Source organism: Mustela putorius, unplaced genomic scaffold (genome assembly GCF_011764305.1).
Source record: "Mustela putorius furo isolate JIRA1106 unplaced genomic scaffold, ASM1176430v1.1 tig00000407_pilon_pilon_pilon, whole genome shotgun sequence".
In the NCBI taxonomy this organism is placed as follows: Eukaryota; Metazoa; Chordata; class Mammalia; order Carnivora; family Mustelidae; genus Mustela; species Mustela putorius.
Window position 1 is genome coordinate 13658317 of NW_025421373.1, and position 18861 is coordinate 13677177.

Below are 18861 nucleotides of genomic sequence, written 5' to 3' on the forward strand. Positions count from 1 at the left end.
ACAAAAGATGTTTAAAATTATCATCTCGCACATTATGATAGTTTAATTGTTTAATGTTTTTACTGTATTTCTGAAGTTCTGTTCACCGAGCACACTGAAGCAATGTCAACTTTTATTCAAGGTTTTAAATTGACTGTGGGACATTGAACAATAGAGGAATAAATGAAGGATGCAAATAAAAAGCAATTTAATTTTGTTTTCCTCTTCCTGAGGGAGAAAAGGTACTATGAAATATTCAGGTCATGTTTTTGAAATTAATGACAAGGGATACAATTCTTATTAAATAAAGCAAATAAAAGCTAAGCCTATACTTTAGTTCCATGTTATAACTCAGCAAAGAGAGAAGAAATGGGAAAAAGTGAGAGGAGGCCAGAGTATATATTCATCTAGAGAGTGGGCAAAAACAGGTAAGCATACCCACTAGAGAAATCTCATTTTATTGAGCTTTTCTTCCATGTGGATGTGTTTCATCCTAACCACGATTAAGACTGCACCAGTATCATTATTGTGACTCAGAGAAATATATACATGTAATATATATATATATAGTTATTGAATGTAAGAACATGTATTATATATAAGAATATTAAATATAGAAACTGAATAGACATATGTACACTCTAAAGTATATGTGATATGTCTATATCTATATATAGCATTTGTGTCTGTGAGTATGTAGGTGTATATGGTCATATATTTCCAGTTTCCTATCACATCTCAAACTCCTTCCTTTCCCTTATTATGTGCACCTGTTTCTACCTCTATTTACAGAGAAAGAGATGGAAGGTGAGAATGTTTCAGTAGGAAAGTATAGTTCACCACTTCATTTTGGTCATGGGTCTTCAACTATTAAAATGCTGAATGGTTGATTAAAGATTCACATAGTCTTTAACTGACCTGATGTCTAAGCCTTTAGAAGCCTTGCTGTGAATGCATAATGAGTATAGCTGATCAAGTGAGAAATTATTCTCTGGGCTACAGCAGCAAGCGACCAAAATAATTTCATCCCAGGGGTGAGATGAAACTAGTCAAAAGCCAGAGGTTTTGCACAACCATTTTTGCTTAGCATTAATGTGGTATTCTTATGGCAGAAGATACCAAATTAATCATACAGACATTGCTCCAGTGGAAAGAATAACAGAAATGGAACATAAGGTTAGGCAATCTGAAAGCCCACCACAGCATAAATCTTTTGGATTTCAGTGACTCTGTCAGGTAAAACTTTTTTAGGTCCTCTTATTGAAAATCCTTCTCAAAAACATTTATCCCATCTTCTTTCTTAGGAAGGTAGATAATGAGGGATAGCTAGTCACTTAAAGTTTGGAATAACTGAGGAGACCCACATTAAACATTAGTATTTGCAATGATGAGATTTAAGAGAGGGATTGACACTAGAGTGACCTGAAGGTTGGCCTGATGTTGTTTTTTTTTGAATAAATTCCTGATTTCTTTTCTTTTTTTTTTTTTTTTAAAGATCTATTTATTTATTTAAAAGAGAGAGAAACAAAAGAAAGAAAGTGGTAGGGGGGCAGGGAGGAGAGCAGAGGGAGAGAGAGAAAGAGAATCCTGAAGCAGCCTCCAGGCTGAGCATGGAGCCAGTCCCAGGGCTCGGTCCCAGGACACTGATATCATGACCTGAGCCCAAACCAAGAGTCAGCCACTCAACTGACTGGCACCACCCAGACACCCCCTGCTTTCTTTCATATAAAAGTCACCTGATCAAGAATTCTTATTTATCTGGGGTAATTGGTCAGTTGAGTTCTGGTTACCATAACGTCTCCCAACCATGTCCTTAAGAGACACATGATAGAATCATCACAAAGGCCCTATGTCATTTCACAAAGGAGTCTGAAAACAAATTGATCCAATGTGCTTAAGCTGTAATAATAATTACTATTGGCAATTTAAGGTAATAGTTAAGAAACTAAGATTTATTTATAAACTAATGCTTATTTATAAACCAAAGCTTACAGGGAAGCAGAAAAATATCCCTGATTATATCCTAAAATATAAAGTTGCAAACGTTCCTCAAAAAAAAAAAAAAAAAAAAAAGTGCTCTCATCAGGCTTCAAGTTTTATCAACAGTAGGTGCATATCTAGCTCACATTAACTTAGTCCCTTGTCAAGTCTTTAATTGTTCTTTTATCTTACGCCCTTGGCTTTTACTTAAAAATCATTAAAAGAAAAGGAAAGCTAGTGAATTTCCTATAACTATTTTTCTATAAAATTACTATCTCCTATAAAAATGTTATAAGTAAATTATCTTTTAGAGTTTAATTCCAGGACAAATTTCATTTTCCTTGAGAAAAATAGCATGCATCTCTCTTTTAGATTATTACTACTGTGTAGCTTATGATGTTTCCAGATGTCAGGAAATTCAGAAACAAACCCAATGTCCAGTCAAAGAGGAATGTATATTTATTTTTCCTTCTTTTTTGTTCCTAATTTTCTATTTTTATTTTATTTGCTTGAGTGTGTACCTTTTGGTTGTTCTTCATACTATTTTGGAAATAAAGTGGAGTCTAAAAGTTGACAAAGAAGAATTAAAATGACAGAGTAAGAGAAAAATGAATTGCAGGCAGTTGAATCAAGTTGAAAAAGAGGGAGGGCTGCAAAAATCCTACCTGAATTCTTGAGTTCCTCGAGGCTAAACTGGTAGAGAAGGTCATACACGCCGCCCAGGGAGCCAGAGGTGAAATAGTGAGTCCCAAAGTCATCAAATATTCGGCTATACAAAGCATAGTTGTATTCCAGAGGCAGGTGGTTAAGTGCTTTCAAAAAGACATCAGAAAGCTGCAGATCTTTACTTTTCATTGTGAAGTTTAAAACTTTTATCATTTTATGGATCCTAGCAAAACTAGAATCCTAAATGGAAGAGGAGAGAAAAAGAAGAAGGAAAAAAAAAGCCAAGATGATTAAAGGTAATGAAAGTTTGAAGTGTCAAGCTTTTAAATGTCGTCCATTTATCACCAGCTTCATCCCGGCCATAGTCTGCTAACAGCTTTAACTCTCTGTGGCGTGCTATCACACACAAAATTAGAATTTTTGTTTTACTTCCCAGGGTTTTTTTCCTGAAACGTTCAAAGTGCGCAACAGATAAGATTACCTCAGTAACGTGAATTGTGTGGTAGAAGCTTACGTTTGGTAGGGGGATCTACCAAAAAGACATCCGTGATGGGAAAAGTCAATCTTTCATTCTTGATTGTCAATCATGGTTGCGTCCCTACTGAGTATTTAGAAATTCTTGCTAATGCGAAACGTTGAAGAAGAATTGCATAAATTTTGAACTGGAAGTTATGCAATTGAGCTCAAGTCCCAAGTTTGTCCTTAACTAGGAAAAGGCATGTACATTCCCCAGGCCCCAGATGTCTGTGAAATGTCACCTTGGGCACAGATGAAGGCTGTGTGACAGGTGACAATACCACACCCCTTTCAACTCTAACATGCTATGATTCAAAATTACTTAGGGTTAAAATTAAACATTATTTATATTCCCTCCTCTACCCATAAACTGGAATATTTGTTTGAGAGGTGTTTTTTTTTTTTTAATCATTTCTTATTATGTCAGGTTAATTTATGATTTGGTGGTTGGTCTTATACCCAAATCTCATTTCATTAATTTGTCTTTCTACATATCCACTGAGTTTTCGGAGTATACCCACATATACTGTTGTAAAAAATATTATTTCTACTTTACGTATCTCTCAATTTTAGCAAAGTGTAATGTTTGAGTAATAACAGAGAGAGGAGTGTACTTTAGCAAATGAACTTTATCGTAGCTATAAACTATTAAATAGCTATTTTCTTGTGTGCTATAATTAAGGCATAAAATGGCTGCTAACACAAAAGAAAAGAAATAATCACAAAGATTGAAAAAGAGTCACCATTCACACTTTTCTCTCTCTCTTTCCATTCTCTCTACCCTATTCCTTTACACCCTGGCCCCCTTCCTGCCTTTAACACATTTCTCTGAAACATTTATAAACCAATTCTGTGAAGCAAATCTTAAAGTTGAGACCGATATATATATCTATGTCTCTTACAGTATCTCCATTTTCCTACTTATTATGGACTATATTTTTAAGCAGTTTTTTCAAATCCTGGATATATTTATTAGAGCCAGCTGGGGACTTACAAAAAAAAAAGGCAGAATCACATGCCCCACCTGATATTCTGAATCAGTAAGTTAAGAGAAGGGCCACGGGATGCTTTTGCTTACTAGTAATTCTGATTTTAACTTGTTTTAAGTATATAATTTGCAAGGGGGATGGGCTAAATGGGTCATGGGCATTAATGAGGGTATATGTTGTGATGGGCACTGGGTGCCATACATAAGTGATGACTCACTATATTCCACTCTTGAAATGAAGACTATACTACATGTTAACTAACTTAAATTTAAATAAAATCTTGAAAGAAAAAAAAAATATCATTTGCATTACTTGACCATAAAAAAGAATGAAATCTTGCCATTTGCAATGACATGGAAAGATGCTAAGCAAAATAAGTCAGTCAGAAAAAGACAAATACCAAATGATTTCACTCATATGTGAAATTTAAGAAACAAAACATATGAACAAAGGGGAAAGAAAGAGAGACAAATCAAAAACCAGACTCTTAGAGTGTCTTGGTGGTTCAGTTGGTTGAGCATCTGGCTTTGGCTCAGGTCATGATCTCAGGGTCCTGGGACTGGGCCTTGCAGCCTGCCAACTACTCAGTGGGGAGTCTGCTTATCCCTCTCCCACTCCATTTCCCTCAGCTCCACCCTCCCGACTCATGCTGTCTCTGTGTTTCTCTCTAAAAAAAAAAAAAAGTCTTAAAAAAAACACAGACACACTCTTAATTATAGAGAGCAAACATGGTTGGGGTGGATGGGTGAAGTAGGTGATGGGGACTAAGGAGGGCACTTGTGAAGAGCACCGGGTATGGAAGGGTTGAATCACTATATTGTACACCTGAAATGAATAGAACACTGTATGTTAACTAATTGGAATAAAATAAAAACTTAAAGGAAAAAGAATATAATTTGGTAAATTTGAGGGACACTATGCTACCTATAGCCCATTCTAAAGTGCACTAACAATTTATGTTATAAAAGGAATCTACTCTATTCTCTCTTTTTTTCTTTTATGTGTTCATATCACCAGAACTCTACTCTTTACATAGTTCGTTTAAATTATGAATAGATGAATGAATGAATAAGCAGATAGCTTTAAGTGTAACGTAGTGATATGAAGAGTGGGCAAAAATCAGAAAAAACTGATTTCAATGCCCAACTCTGACATCTACTCTCTGTAAGATCATGGGAACACTTAGCTTCTTGGACTTTAGTGTAGTACATAATACATGGTAGATACTTGATAAATATCTCTTGGGTTAAAAATAAATGTATGGACTTTAATTTACTCATCTGTAAAATGTTATTAAAAATATTTACTCTGATTCCCTCTTAGTGTTCTTTTGAAGATAAATGAAGTGCCTAGGAAAATTATCTATAAAGTGTTATAAAATCTCTTATTTATGTAAGTGTATGAATGGGTGAATAAATAAAATATGAGAGGCACTATGGTAAAGACAGGAGGAGCCATAAAATGGTGCCCTCCAGCTGCTGGTCCCATCTGTTCCAGTGTTGGAAACTCTTTTCACCTCTCCCCTCAGGTTCTGTGATTCAGGGCTCAGTCTTCCCATTCATCTCTTTGGGAAAAAAAATAGTACACAGTAGTGGTTGTAGTGAGGAACAGATACTATTTTAAAATACATTTGTAAATGTCTAAAAATGTCTAGTATAAATCTATCACCTAAATTGGAAAATGTGTCCAGGAGTTTTCATATACAAATAATCAAAGAAAAAGCAACAGAAGAAGAAAGGTTAATGGATGAAAATGTTTCTTTACATATTGAAAGAGTTTCATTGTTTCCTGGCACGATTAATGGAAGAAGTCTAATACTTACTTACAACCCAAATTCTAAACAACAATAAAAACTATAAATTTCCAGATAGAGAAAATAAAAGGAAGAAAATCAGCCCTGCATGTGATTTTTCCTATGCAACAATGAAAAGTAGAAGAGAGTGGAATATCCAACAATTACCAAGAAAAGACGACTATGATCCAATATTCCTATATTTGGCCAAGATATTCCTTTATTGGTCAGGAAAAATGTAAGCATATTAGATCTATAAGGACTTAGGGAGTAAGTAAGTATAGACACACACATACACATACAATATATAAAATATAACACAAATATAAAATACAGACTATGAACTTTACAAATGTTAATGAGGAATCTTTAAATAGAGAATATAAGACTCAGAATAAAATACAAACTAACATATGTAATATAAAAATGAACACAAAACAATTCTAAGAAAGGGGACACAGAGGTTTTGAACTATCTCAGTAAAACTGAGGTTTAGTGGTGGGGACCAGACAGGTAAAGAAAATAGTGGGGGTGGGGTATAGAGAAGTAAAACCTCTTTTGGGAACTATAGATATTACTTCATGTGATGAAAGAAAAAACAGGTTTAATTATGCTTGTTAATTAAAGAAAGAGAACCACAAGCAGAATTTAAAAGTTTAGTAGCACTTCCAAAATGATCAAAAGGACAAGAAGCAGTAAACAGAAATGAGACAAAGATAGCAAAATTAAAGAAATAAGAAACAGCAACAAAATAAAATGAGTGAGAAAAATTAAAAAGGAAGAAATATAATCTAGTATTTCAGAGGGTATATTAAATCAAAGAAGATGAAATTTCCCTAGCTAAGACCTGTCAGATTAAAAAAGCAAAGTTCTGTTACATACGGTTTAGAAAAAATATACCTAAAACAGTAAGACAAAGAGAACACAACCATAAATACAGCCAAATATATGCATTATTATATATATCACCTCTATAATTTCTGAAATCAGATATAACAAGGTAAATCTATTTAAATTTGTGTTAGAAATCTTACTGATTTGATGCCCAAAGCTATCCCCTTCTCATTGGAAGGTTGCTGGAATTGGCATTAATTTTTTTAAAAAAATAAACAGATTGGGAACCATTTTGATTACCTTTTTGTGAGAGGCTTCTATGGCTTGTTTGAAGGCATACTTATGAGTGGTGCTTTGAGTTTTCTTTGAGGAATAAAAAATTGGTACATAAACACCTTCTTGGTGTCGCCCTGAAGATGAACTTTGTCGATCTTTGTTACTTGTAAGAGGAATTAAGTCCTTGTAGAAATCTGTTTCAAAATCATCTTCTTCAGTTTTTACCTGGAGAAAAAATCCATATGAAATAAGACATAACTTAGGAAATATTACAGCTACTTGTTAAGATCTAATGATATGAACCTTCATTCCCTTATGCATTCAATGATTATTTGTCTAAGACCAATTTTGCTAGAAATAAAGGAAAAATTAGTTCCTGTCCTCAGGAAGTCAATAGTAGTTAGGGAGAAATACAATCACCCACACTTAATTCAATGTGGGAAGTGTTGTGCTACTAATGGGATTGGCATAAATAACCCTAAAACCCAAAGAGGCCCCTCCAAGGTAAATGTTCATCAAGCAAACTACTCCTAAACTGAGACTCAACAGGGTAATAAGCAACAAGGGTTATTTTTAGTCTGCTTGTGAATTTTGATGCTCTTTGCAATCTAATTGAAGGTATCTCCCAGAACACTGAGGCCTATTAAAGGGGAGGACAGATTCTGTCCTACCCTGTTCTACTTCCATTCCCACCCACTTAGTCTCCTCTAGATGTTGGGCATCAGCGTTCTACTGGCTATGTCTGCAGGGCAGAGGCCAAATAATTGATTGGTTCTGCCTGGCAGCTGGTTCTCCGCCTTCGCTGGCTGAGTAGGTGATGAGGAGAAAGACACTACCCCTGGAACTTGACCTGGACTACGCGTGGCGCAGGAATTTTCCAAGTACAAGTTAAATCCCTGTTATGGTTATGCTGCTACAAAGAGACAGTGGATGAATTAAAAAAAAAACAAAGTTTCAAAATAAATTGAAGAGTATTTTATGTTAAATATGCTCTTCTGGTTTGTAGTGGGAAAGTTTCTAGTTTTAAAATATTCAGTATTAAGGGGCGCCTGGGTGGCTCAGTGGGTTAAAGCCTCTGCCTTCAGCTCAGGTCATGATCCCAGGGTCCTGGGAGCCGGGCATCGGGCTCTCTGCTCAGCAGGGAACCTGCCTCCTCCTCTCTCTCTGTCTGCCTCTCTGTACTTGTGATCTCTGTCTGTCAAATAAATAAATAAAAATCTTAAAAAAAATATTCAATATTAAAGTGCACTGTGAGGCAAACCGCATATCACAATCAAATAGCTTGTACAATTAATGAAGGAAAGACAAAATAACCCAGCTGCAAAAGTCTTGCTCAACAGTAAGACACAGTCAAAAGTTCAGTGCTACTTTCAGATACTCCAGTGCATGCTAGTTAGCATTTAAAGGGCCCATAAATGAAGCTCTTTAGATAGTGATGAAGCAATAAAATCATATTTAAATATAGCCGCTGACATTTCTTTACCATTTCTCTAAAAAACTCAGAATACAAATATTTTGTTTTATGAATTAAGCTCTTACGCAAGAAAAGACGTGTCAACGTAAAGAGAAAAATATATTAGTGTGGAAGGAGGAGGGCTCAGGTATCCTGGGCAAAAGTTGAGGGAAACTCTGCCCATGTATATTAGCTTGCTGGAAGGACAGGTTTATGGGTGAGCAGGACTAAAAAATTAGGTAAAACTGGGAAACTGGGGCAGGGCTGCATGCCCTGAGAAAGTATTTGGATTGACTTCTTAATGAAGGTTTTGCATGTAACAGGTTCTTTAAAAATGTGAATTGAATGAATGAAATATTGAGAGTGTTACCATCACTTTGGTGTTTTACAAAGATCACGTTAACTATAGTCAATAAAGTGGAGGCCAGGGGAGTGGTTGCAAAAACTGTTGGAATAAGCCACGTGAGACAGGATAATGGCCAGGTCTAGGGCAGTGGGGGTTGGGTAGAGAGAAAACTGGGGCATTTGAAAGAGGAGTTCACAGAAGTTGTTGACCAAGGAGCCATGGGGAGGGAGGACAGAGAGAGCATGAGAGAGAGAGAGATGATGGAAATGCTGTTCCATGAAAGGGAATATAGAAAGCCAAGACAACTTTTGAAAGTATGGATTTTCCCAGGAAGAGATGTTACCCAAACTCTGGGGAAAGGTTTTAATCCTCATTTACCTATCATTACATGCATATATGAGCCCATCCATCCTCACTGTCTGTAGATCCAGTGGGCTGATGACATAGGACTCTATGTGCGTCGACACTTTTACTTTTTAGTTTAAAGAAAGATGGGTTTGTAGAAAGGAGAGGAGAGATAAGCAGGACTGCAGGAATAGAGAGGACTGGGTAGCACCTGGTTTCCTGTGCGGTGAGGGTCAGAGACAGGACCTGAAGTTGTGGATTTCACAAGGGATTTGGGGAGGACTTGAAGGTTTTCATAGCTTTGGGATGCAGCAAGGGGCCATGCCTAAATAGGGCAATGTATTGTTAAGAATCAGAGTCCAGTGGTGACCACACTCTGCACTTTGCTGCTGACAGCAAATGCTTGGCATACAACCAGTAGTGAAGCAGCGCCACCTAGGAAAAGAGAGGAGTCTTCCTGAGTAAGTGGTACAACTCTGGGGGCTGGTGCAGGAATTATATGGTGATTGAGTTCTGCAGTTAGCAGCTGGCGGATCCCTAAGGGGCAGAGTTCTTCCAGTGGTCTTCTAATCTGACTTCCTATCTAATGTCTTCCCCTCCTTTCCTTTCAAGAGCCTCTCTCATCTGTACCAGCCAACCTGTTATTTCATCTATCTTAATGAACCCCGGTACTAGAGAAGAAGGGAAGTCAGGTGTCTGCTGATTTTCTCCTCCTCTATGTTTTTATTAAGGCATAGCTTAGATTTGGACAGCTGCCTGCTAACAGCATGAACAAAGCAATATAGAGATCGGTGAAGAGTCAACCGGTCTCTTTTGACCTTGGATCTGGTTATTGACCTTCCTCAGTAGTTGAATATTACCTAAAATTCAATGACATATAGTTAGACATCAACTCAGATAGCTTCTTAAGTAAGGTTCAACAGTGTTTAATCTACACTGATAATGAAAGGAGTCTCTTATTCTGAAGGAGGAATTTTGGGCTGTATTTCCTGATGTAACTAGCCACCCAGACTTGGGTTACCAAGTTATGTGGGCAGATCCAGTGGTCCGCTGGTAACTTTAAAAACCAACTCTCTGGGAGGGGAAAAACCTGTGACTTACTACAGCACTTGCCCTTGGTTATGGTGTATATATTCCTACCATACCTGATTCAAGCTACCTGTGTGGTGTCTCTTAATTCAAACCTGGAAAGAGATGTACGATAGCAAATTATTATATAGCATTTTCATTACATTGATACAATAGATGTACGTAACCTCAAGAGTGTAGATGGGAATATGTAGCAAAATAATAGAGAGTTGATAAATTTTGAATAATTATTACCTAAGTTTTTAATATTTTTATGTGATTGTAAGATTATGTACTTAATATTTAGTAGTGACTATGTTTATAAACTGGCTTGAAAAGTTCCCCAAAATTTAACAATTCACTCTTGTAAACTGGAAGAGCTCACCCTAACACACCCTTGGCGAACCTCCCAAGTGATACCTTTTATAAATGACAGTTTATGAAAGGTACACAACCCTGGCACACATTACACGGTTGTTAATGTCTTTCTTGCTATTACTGTCAAGGTCTCACCTAGCTCAAGCAGCGCTGCACTAGGAGCCAGGAGTTCTCATTTGCATGTGCCATTTACTTGTTGCATAACTCCAAGAAAGTTTTTAGCGGTTTCAGATCTTGGATCTTCTATGGGTACAATGGACATAAACAATCTTCTATTTTTCTGGGAAGATTGTTATGGGAATTGAGTAAAACAATGTAAGCAAATACTTCCAACAAGTACTTTCAAAACTGTAAGTATTGTTTAGATATGTTTAGATAACAAATTTGTCCAAATTTGCCCTCATTCCATGAGCTGAGTTTAACATGTTGCTCGTAAAACTGCGTGAAATAGATGCCTGCTGAGAATATAGGAAGTATTTGCTGGGGGAGGATTGTTGTATTTTAAAAGTCAGCATATGGATTGGTTGTTTAGTGCTAGAAGACATCCTCCAACATAACAGTATTATATGTAAATATTTGGGTGTTAGCTCTGTCTTTAAAGCTTATTTCAGGGGCTCCTGGGTGGCTCAGTGGGTTAAAGCAGCTGCCTTAGGCTCAGGTCATGATCCCAGGGTCCTGGGATCGAGTCTCCCATCGGGCTCTACGCTCAGCAGGGAGCCTGCTTCCTCCTCTCTCTCTCTCTGCCTGCCTCTCTGCCTACTTGTGATCTCTGTCTGTCAAATAAATAAATACCCTCAAGAATAATGCTGTAATTGACAGAATTTCTTTGGAACAATGTCTCTTCTGAGTTCCTATTTAGCATACCACCTCCACTGGTGGTGGTGGTGGACCCTCTAGAATTAGTATCTGGATCTGTGGGGAGATAATGGGCAGTTTCTTTACTTGGTCAGAGGTCAATTGTTACACTTGTCACTTCTATCTCCAGGCAGAGATCTCTTCCAGAAGGTGTTGGAATTTGGCATTTGGGCCCCAAGGGCCTTCCCTAGGTCCATTAATACATCTCAGGTGGCTTTAAATTAAGCTGATTGAATTGGAAAACTGCTTGTATCTATATATGTGAAAGGTTTTCTAAAGGAAGGATTAAATGACTTTTTCTGAGCTTATACTATCCATAAAGCTTATACTATCCAGAAATCAATGGACCCCTGAAATTCTCTCTAGCGTGTCAAATTTGTATGCCTGGATATTACTATTAAAATCCTGTCTTTCCTGTTTCTCTTATCATAAATTAAAAGAAGTGGATTGTTTGCTTTAGTTCAAGAATTTTGGAGCACTTGTGTGTAAGGCACTGGGGTTGGTTCTGGGAGTCTAGTTTATTTCTCATCACACTGAGGAAAACAAACAGAAAACCGAATCAACTAATAAAATAGGAAGAAAGGTAAGAAGAACTACCCCTGTGACACTTAGCTTCATCTTGATTTTTTTTTAAGAAGCCAGGCACTCTATTATATAACCACAACATTTTTGAGGTTACCTGAGAGAACTAGCTATGGTACGAGGAAATTTGGAATCAAGCAAACTGTTTATTTATCTGCGTGGGAGAAGGTACAGCTAAATGTTCACTGGACTCTGGAGTTTGGGAAACCTGACCTTAAATCACTAACCCCTGACTTATGAGATGCTCGACTACGGGCAAATTGGGTTACATTCGTTTTTATCTATAAAGCGATGACAATAACACTGACCTCACTAGGTTGTGGAAGGATTAAATACCAACCCATAATACACGATTTAAAATGTTCATTACCCTTGTATTCTGTCCCTCACTTCATGACTAATTCTTCATTGGAAGTTTAGCTTTTAATCATCATCAGCATTGGAGGGCCGCCATGATAGGCTGTCATACCTCAAAGTTGACATTTTCCAAATTGGCTGGAACACGGTATGGATTACTTGCTTTACTGCTTTTGGCAGTTTTACATATTCCTCCAGTGAAAGAGTTATCAAGAACCTCTCCTCTGGGCTCTCCTGCTAGAAAATGATACCTGCAAACAAAGTAATTTTCAAGAATTCAATAGATGTGGAGCAATTTTTAAAATTTACCAGACTTCTATGAAAGAAATTCCTTTCTTAGACATTTTTGACTCTTGAAGAATAACTTGAAAAAAAGCCCCCCCCCTTTTTTTTTCTAGCTTATGATAAAGCAGCCAGAAAGGTGTGGAAGCCAAAACTTTGCCCCTCTGGCTCTATTAGATTCTCTGTATTCCACTCACTTAAATATTCTGGGCTTTCAGCATGAACTAAAATTTAGGTTTATTTTTATTTCATGACTTACCACATCAGTGCAAACTTTGGAAGCAGATTATGAAAGAAATTATTACATAATTAATGCCATTTTGAGTTTACTTCCTTCAGTATGATACATAAAGGAATTCTTATAGACAGCCAATAATTAAATAATAATAGCAGTATTTTTTTTAAAGATTTTTATTGATTTATTTATTTGATAGACAGATCACAAGTTGGTAGAGAGGCAGGCTGAGAGAGAGAGGAGGAAGCAGGCTCCCTGCTGAGTGGAGAGCCGGATGCGGGACTCAATCCCAGGAGCCTGAGATCATGACCTGAGCGGAAGGCAGAGGCTTTAACCCACTGAGCCACCCAAGAGCCCATAACAGCAGTATTTTAATAAAATTATAATATTGTCGTTCTTACTAATAACTAAAAATATTTAAATTTATTTAACAAATGCTTACAAATATTCATAATGTGTATATTTTATACATAATTTACTATTTGTATATTTACAGACATTATATATAATATACATACATATTTACTATCTGTATAAAGTAAATATATACATATATTTATACATATACATGTATCAAGCTCTGGTTGATCTATATTTAATGTTACTATTATATATATTTAATATTTATGATAACCATGTGATGTAGATAAGGATACAATTATTTCGCCTATTTTACAAATGAGGAAATTGAAGGTCATTAGCTTAGCACAAGTCAGATATTTAAAAAATTATGAAAATTAAAAAAACCTAAACCTCCTAAAACCCTTGTAGCTTCCTAAGTAATAGGAGCACTAAGAACATCTTTTGTTCTAATATTTGGTCTTTGACCCTAATTTGTGACACAGAACTCCTAAATCCCTTGGAATTTCTTGGGTGTCTTTTGTTCAAATGAGGCGACTCTTGGTAGGCTTCTCTATGGGGACCTGTCACCAGAAAGACCAACCCATGTTAAAAGCTTGAAATATTCAGCCTTATCTTCCATCTCCAGAGAGGGGAGAGGGACTGTAAATGGAGTCAATGATCAATCGTGCCTACATGATTGATAAAAAAAATCCTACAAGTATGGGGTTCAGTTTGCTTCTCAGTTGGTAAACACATGGAAGTGCTGGGAGAATGGTGTGCCTTGCCTTACTTATGTCTACCAACTGGAGTTTCATCTGTATTCTTTTTTACATCGTTTTATAATAAACTGGTAGCCAGTATTTTAAAAAAGAAAGAAACAGCAAAATGGAGTTACTTGGGCTAAGATTCATGTCAACAAACAAATCCTTAATGCCTCACCTAAATGCAGTTCTTGATTGCCTCTCCCAAGGAAGTGATCTTTAACCAGCCATAGGGAATTATCTGGTCAGCACTAGTGAGGTAATTGGCCTGATCAACACTTGCCTTCCCTCAAAGGAAGGTGACCTTGCTTGAAATAATCCACTCTTTTCAGAAACTTCCTTGCTCTGCATCCTTCTGCCCATAAAAGTCTTCCATTTTGTATAGCTCCTTGGAGCTCATTTCTGTCTGCTAGATGGGATGCTGCCTGATTCACGAATCATTGAATAAAGCCAATTAGATCTTAACTTATTCAGTTGAATTTTGTTTTTTAGCAATGCAAATGAATTGTTTTACCTCGTGAGTTCTGTGAGCCATTCTAGCAAATAAAGCAAAGAGGAGGGGGTCCTGAAAACCTCCTAGGTGTCAGAATCACAGGTGATATTCGGTCTTGTGATTAGCATCAGAGGAGTCTGGTCTTGTGGGACTGAGCCCTTAACCTGTGGCATTAATTGAGTTAAAGTGCAGGACACCCAGTTGGTGTGACAGAGATTGACTTGGGGGAAAACACCTACACTTCTGGTGTCAGAGCATTGTGAGAAGGGTGATCATGTGAGAGAAAAAGAGGTACACAGGCAGAGAACTGGTATGTGAATTGTACCTCAATAAAGCTGTTAAAAAAAAAAAAAGACCTGATTCCTGTGGGTTTTGTAAGATGCACCTCATACTCAAATAGCTACAAACACAAGTTGAGGTTCATTCTCGTCCTTATTTGAATTCGTATCAATGGATATTTGAGGGAGAAAGCATTAGGATTTGGTCTGGGAAAAATGTTCCAAACTACTTATGGGAGCATGACAAACACGGGTGTTTTCAGACTCATTCATTTTTGTTTTCTGAGTTGAGAGGGATCGATGACGTTACAAAAAACTGTTGACCTTATACGTGTTCTACAATGTACTTATGAGTTTGTCGAACAAGAAGGAGCTTGAGAAAAATGGCTCCCACAGGTCATAAGGAATTTATGAAGGTAGCAGAGAGCCCAAAGATAGTTTTCTGGAGGGGGCTTTGTCAGAGCACGCCTGAGGAGTCTGTCAGGAATTAAGTCAACTGTGTTGCCATTTTCAACTTTATTCTTTCTTCTCTCCTCTGTGGTATTTAAGTTGAGTTTAAATATTTTGGTCTTTCAAATATATCACAGTCTTTCATATTTTAAGTTTTTAAAGTGTCTTTTAAATCTAATTTGGTCTTATACATCATATTTTATGACTTTTAAGATTTCATTTAAAATTACACACACACATACACACACATAAATCTGCATGTGTGTGCCTCTATGTATATGTGTGTATATGCATTTGTACCTTGTTGAGCCTGAGAAAAAACAAAAGGCACGCTATTATTGCCCAATTCTTGCTTTAGGTTTAAGACCTGGTGACTGGCGCTGGCAATCTAAGAACGTTGGTATGTCTTGTTAAATTCTTTCTTGGAGAAATGCTACTTGAAAAGAGGGACAGCTACCCAGGAGGCTACAGTTTTTGGGTAGAAATGTGCTAGAGAGGGGGCCAGAGATTCTAAGGCTAGCAGATTAGAAAGAATTCCAGTAAGCAGCTCTTAAAATTCTCAGTCCCTGGAGAGGCAGAGAGAGGACTGGCTGTCCCTGAGCCAGCAGGTTTTGCTCATTTCTGAGAAACCTCGGGATAACAACTCTGGCTGGCAGAGGGCCACATGGTCCTTCTGCCAAAGTACACATAGCATGTGGTCCTCCCCATCTGTAACTCTAGAAGCTTGATCTGTTGAGCAAGGGGTGAGTTTGTAAGGTCACTCCTCATCAATCAGAACATTAGGAAATGTGATTATCAGTGGGAATTTTGGGCTGAGGTTTTCTTCCAGGGAAACCATTTCTGTCCATTGATAAGAAGATGCTGTTGGAACATTCTCATTGAAATCAACTCTAATTAGGAATTCTTAGGACAGAACTTCAAATCCGTTTGTAGTTATCCAACATACAGTTGAGGAAACTGTGCATTTCTGATTGATTACTGGCCCATTCAAGACCGAGCCCCAAGAATCCAGCCTGCACCAGTTGGCCTGATTCACTGCAGAGCTGTCAGAAGGGTAGATGGGAATGGAAACAAGCGATGTTTATGAATTGCGCCTAGCATTGCCTGGTACAGACTAAGGGTGAAAATGCCAAGTTCTTTTATTCCCCATGAGTGAGGATCCTGGCCACATGCTACCTGAGCAGGGCAGCCACGTGTGGGAGAAAGGGCTGGTGGGAGTCATAAGAGGTTACTGAGGAAAGCGGACAAACATGGGTCTCATTCCTTCACTGCTGCTTCCAGCTCATTCCTCCTGAGGTACCTTTACTCCCGCCAACGACGAAGAGCCATCACTTACCCAGCACCCATCAGCTGTACGCTGGGGATGGGAAGATGCTGCTTCTTCCCCGGGCACACTGCTTTTATTCTTCCGCAGTCCCTTTCATCTGAATTGTCCCCACAGTCATTTTCTCCGTTGCATTCTAACTTACTGGCAATGCAGCGGCCTGGTCAAGGCAAGCAAATGACATTAACGACACACTTGATTATTTGAGAAGGTATTTATTGATTTGAAACAAGTTAGTGCTTTAAATGTCAAGGGAGAGTGGTGAGGGAAAGTTCTCATTTTTTATACAGATTTAGGAAATATGGAAATGGATGCCAAACTGATATTTTCCCCTTATTTTTGTAGGATAACAAGAGTCATTGTAGAATTATTTAGTCACCATTGGGCTGCTTATCTTAAATAAGAGAGGTACTTCTAGAATCCCATTCCCATTACAGTGAGCTTGCTGCATAAATCATATTCTGTAGGAGAAAATCAACAGTAGGTTCAGACTTTTGTTTTGATTCAGTACAACAAAATCAAGGTCACCATTTTTAAAAAAATTATTTTTATTAGAATATAATGAATTATTTGCCCCAGGTCTGTGAATCATCAGGCTTACACATTTCACAGCACTCACCATAGTACATGTCACTGTTTTTTATTTAGAAAAAAAAATCTATAATTTAATATATATATATATATATATATATATATACGCACACACATACACATGTACAATGATACTATCACTATATCTCTAAAATTTTCTGTTGAGTAAAAGAAGTCAGACACATAGAGTTATGCTATATGATTTTTTAAAATCTTGTGTTCTAGGATATAAAATTTATTTTATGTAATTGTTTTTTGAACAAATTAAAAAGAAACAATTTTTTTAAACTACTAGGTACTGACTAGGTACCAGGTTAAGTGAGTGAATTTACAAAATAACACCAAGTCCATTTACTTGGATAATTCTCTTCCTTTTTAAATTTGCTGAATTTCATAAAGATCCTTAGGATCAATGGATATTGATAAATTGCAGAAATTGAAATGACTTATGTACAATGACAGCCCCTCTCCTGTCCCTCAGCATCTTGTTATAATCAGAGATGCTGGCATCTATACAATTATGTACAGGTGTCCCTGACAAGGAGACTGAATTAAATGTTTTGCTCAAGATTATTGGGTTAAGTACTCTAAGTTGTGATTAACAACTCACTGCAGCTATGCATTACTAACTAACTGAAATGCTTGGAGAAATTGGGTATTCTGTTGAATTAAATTTTTTTTATTAATAGAAATGCATAACTATTTTGACTAACTGAAATGCTTGGAGAAATTGGGTATACTGTTCAATTAAATTTTTTTATTAATAGAAAATTTCCCAGAAAGCAGTTAGTTTCGAACCTTTTGGTAAATAGGGGGGCCTGGGTTGCTCAGTCATTGAGCATCTGCCTTTGGTTTAGGTCGTGATTGGGATGGAGCCCTGCATTGGGCTCTCCCCTTGGTGGGGAGCCTGCTTCTCCCTCTCCCTCTGCTTGCTGTTCCCCCTACTTGTGCTCTCTCTCTTTGTGTCAAGTAAATAAATAAAAAAATCTTTAAAAAAATATTTTGGTAAATAATCTTCATTAAGAAGGTAGAGAAAATGAAAGTAACTAAGGTTCCTTCTTTAGTTATTCAAAATTTTGTATTGTATCTAGACCATAATTATAAAGAATCAGAGTTATATGAGCATCATGGTCAAACAAGACTGAATATATAGAGGGAATTGGATGTCTGTGAGTCCAAAGATATAACATGAAAGATGGTCTGTTTTTAAAATAGCACATCTCTCTAGTGTTTGTTTGCTTGCTTTTTTAAGGGCAGAAAAGAATGTGTAATTTAGTTTGAAATATAGATACTTTTTCCAAAGGAAGAAAAACAATGAATATCACATTTTTAAAAAGTTTTGATACCCTTACTTATAAATTTGAGCAACTCTAAGTTTTGATACTGTTGTATTTTAATAAAAAGAAAATCCCATTTTATCAAATAGAGGTAGGGTCATACATGCAAGGTATAGTTCTCATTAGCCTAGCATTGTGAGCAACGTACCAGGTATGTTTGAATATAAGAATTTCAATGGATTTAGTACTTTTGGAGATATGGAAGAGGACCTATTAGCAAGGGTAGGGATGAAGGCAAGAGGACATCTTCTGAGAGATGTTTAGGAATGGGTGGCAAGAGTGATATTGGTCTGATAGGACACATCTGAGAATGGTTCCTGGCCACAGAAACTTAATAGAATAAGAAATACAA

General features: G+C 36.9%; 1 protein-coding gene across 1 annotated transcript in view; it reads right to left on the reverse strand.

Annotated features, from left to right (window-relative positions):
* Positions 1-18861, reverse strand: part of C6 (complement C6) — a 60876-nt gene that overhangs the window by 30259 nt on the left and 11756 nt on the right. Inside the window, exons 6-9 of the mRNA XM_045079511.1 lie at positions 16594-16741; positions 12529-12667; positions 7057-7257; positions 2625-2865 (exon numbers count right to left, since the gene is read on the reverse strand). Coding sequence (XP_044935446.1) covers positions 2625-2865; positions 7057-7257; positions 12529-12667; positions 16594-16741 — 729 coding nt within the window. The remainder of the gene's footprint in view (positions 1-2624; positions 2866-7056; positions 7258-12528; positions 12668-16593; positions 16742-18861) is intronic.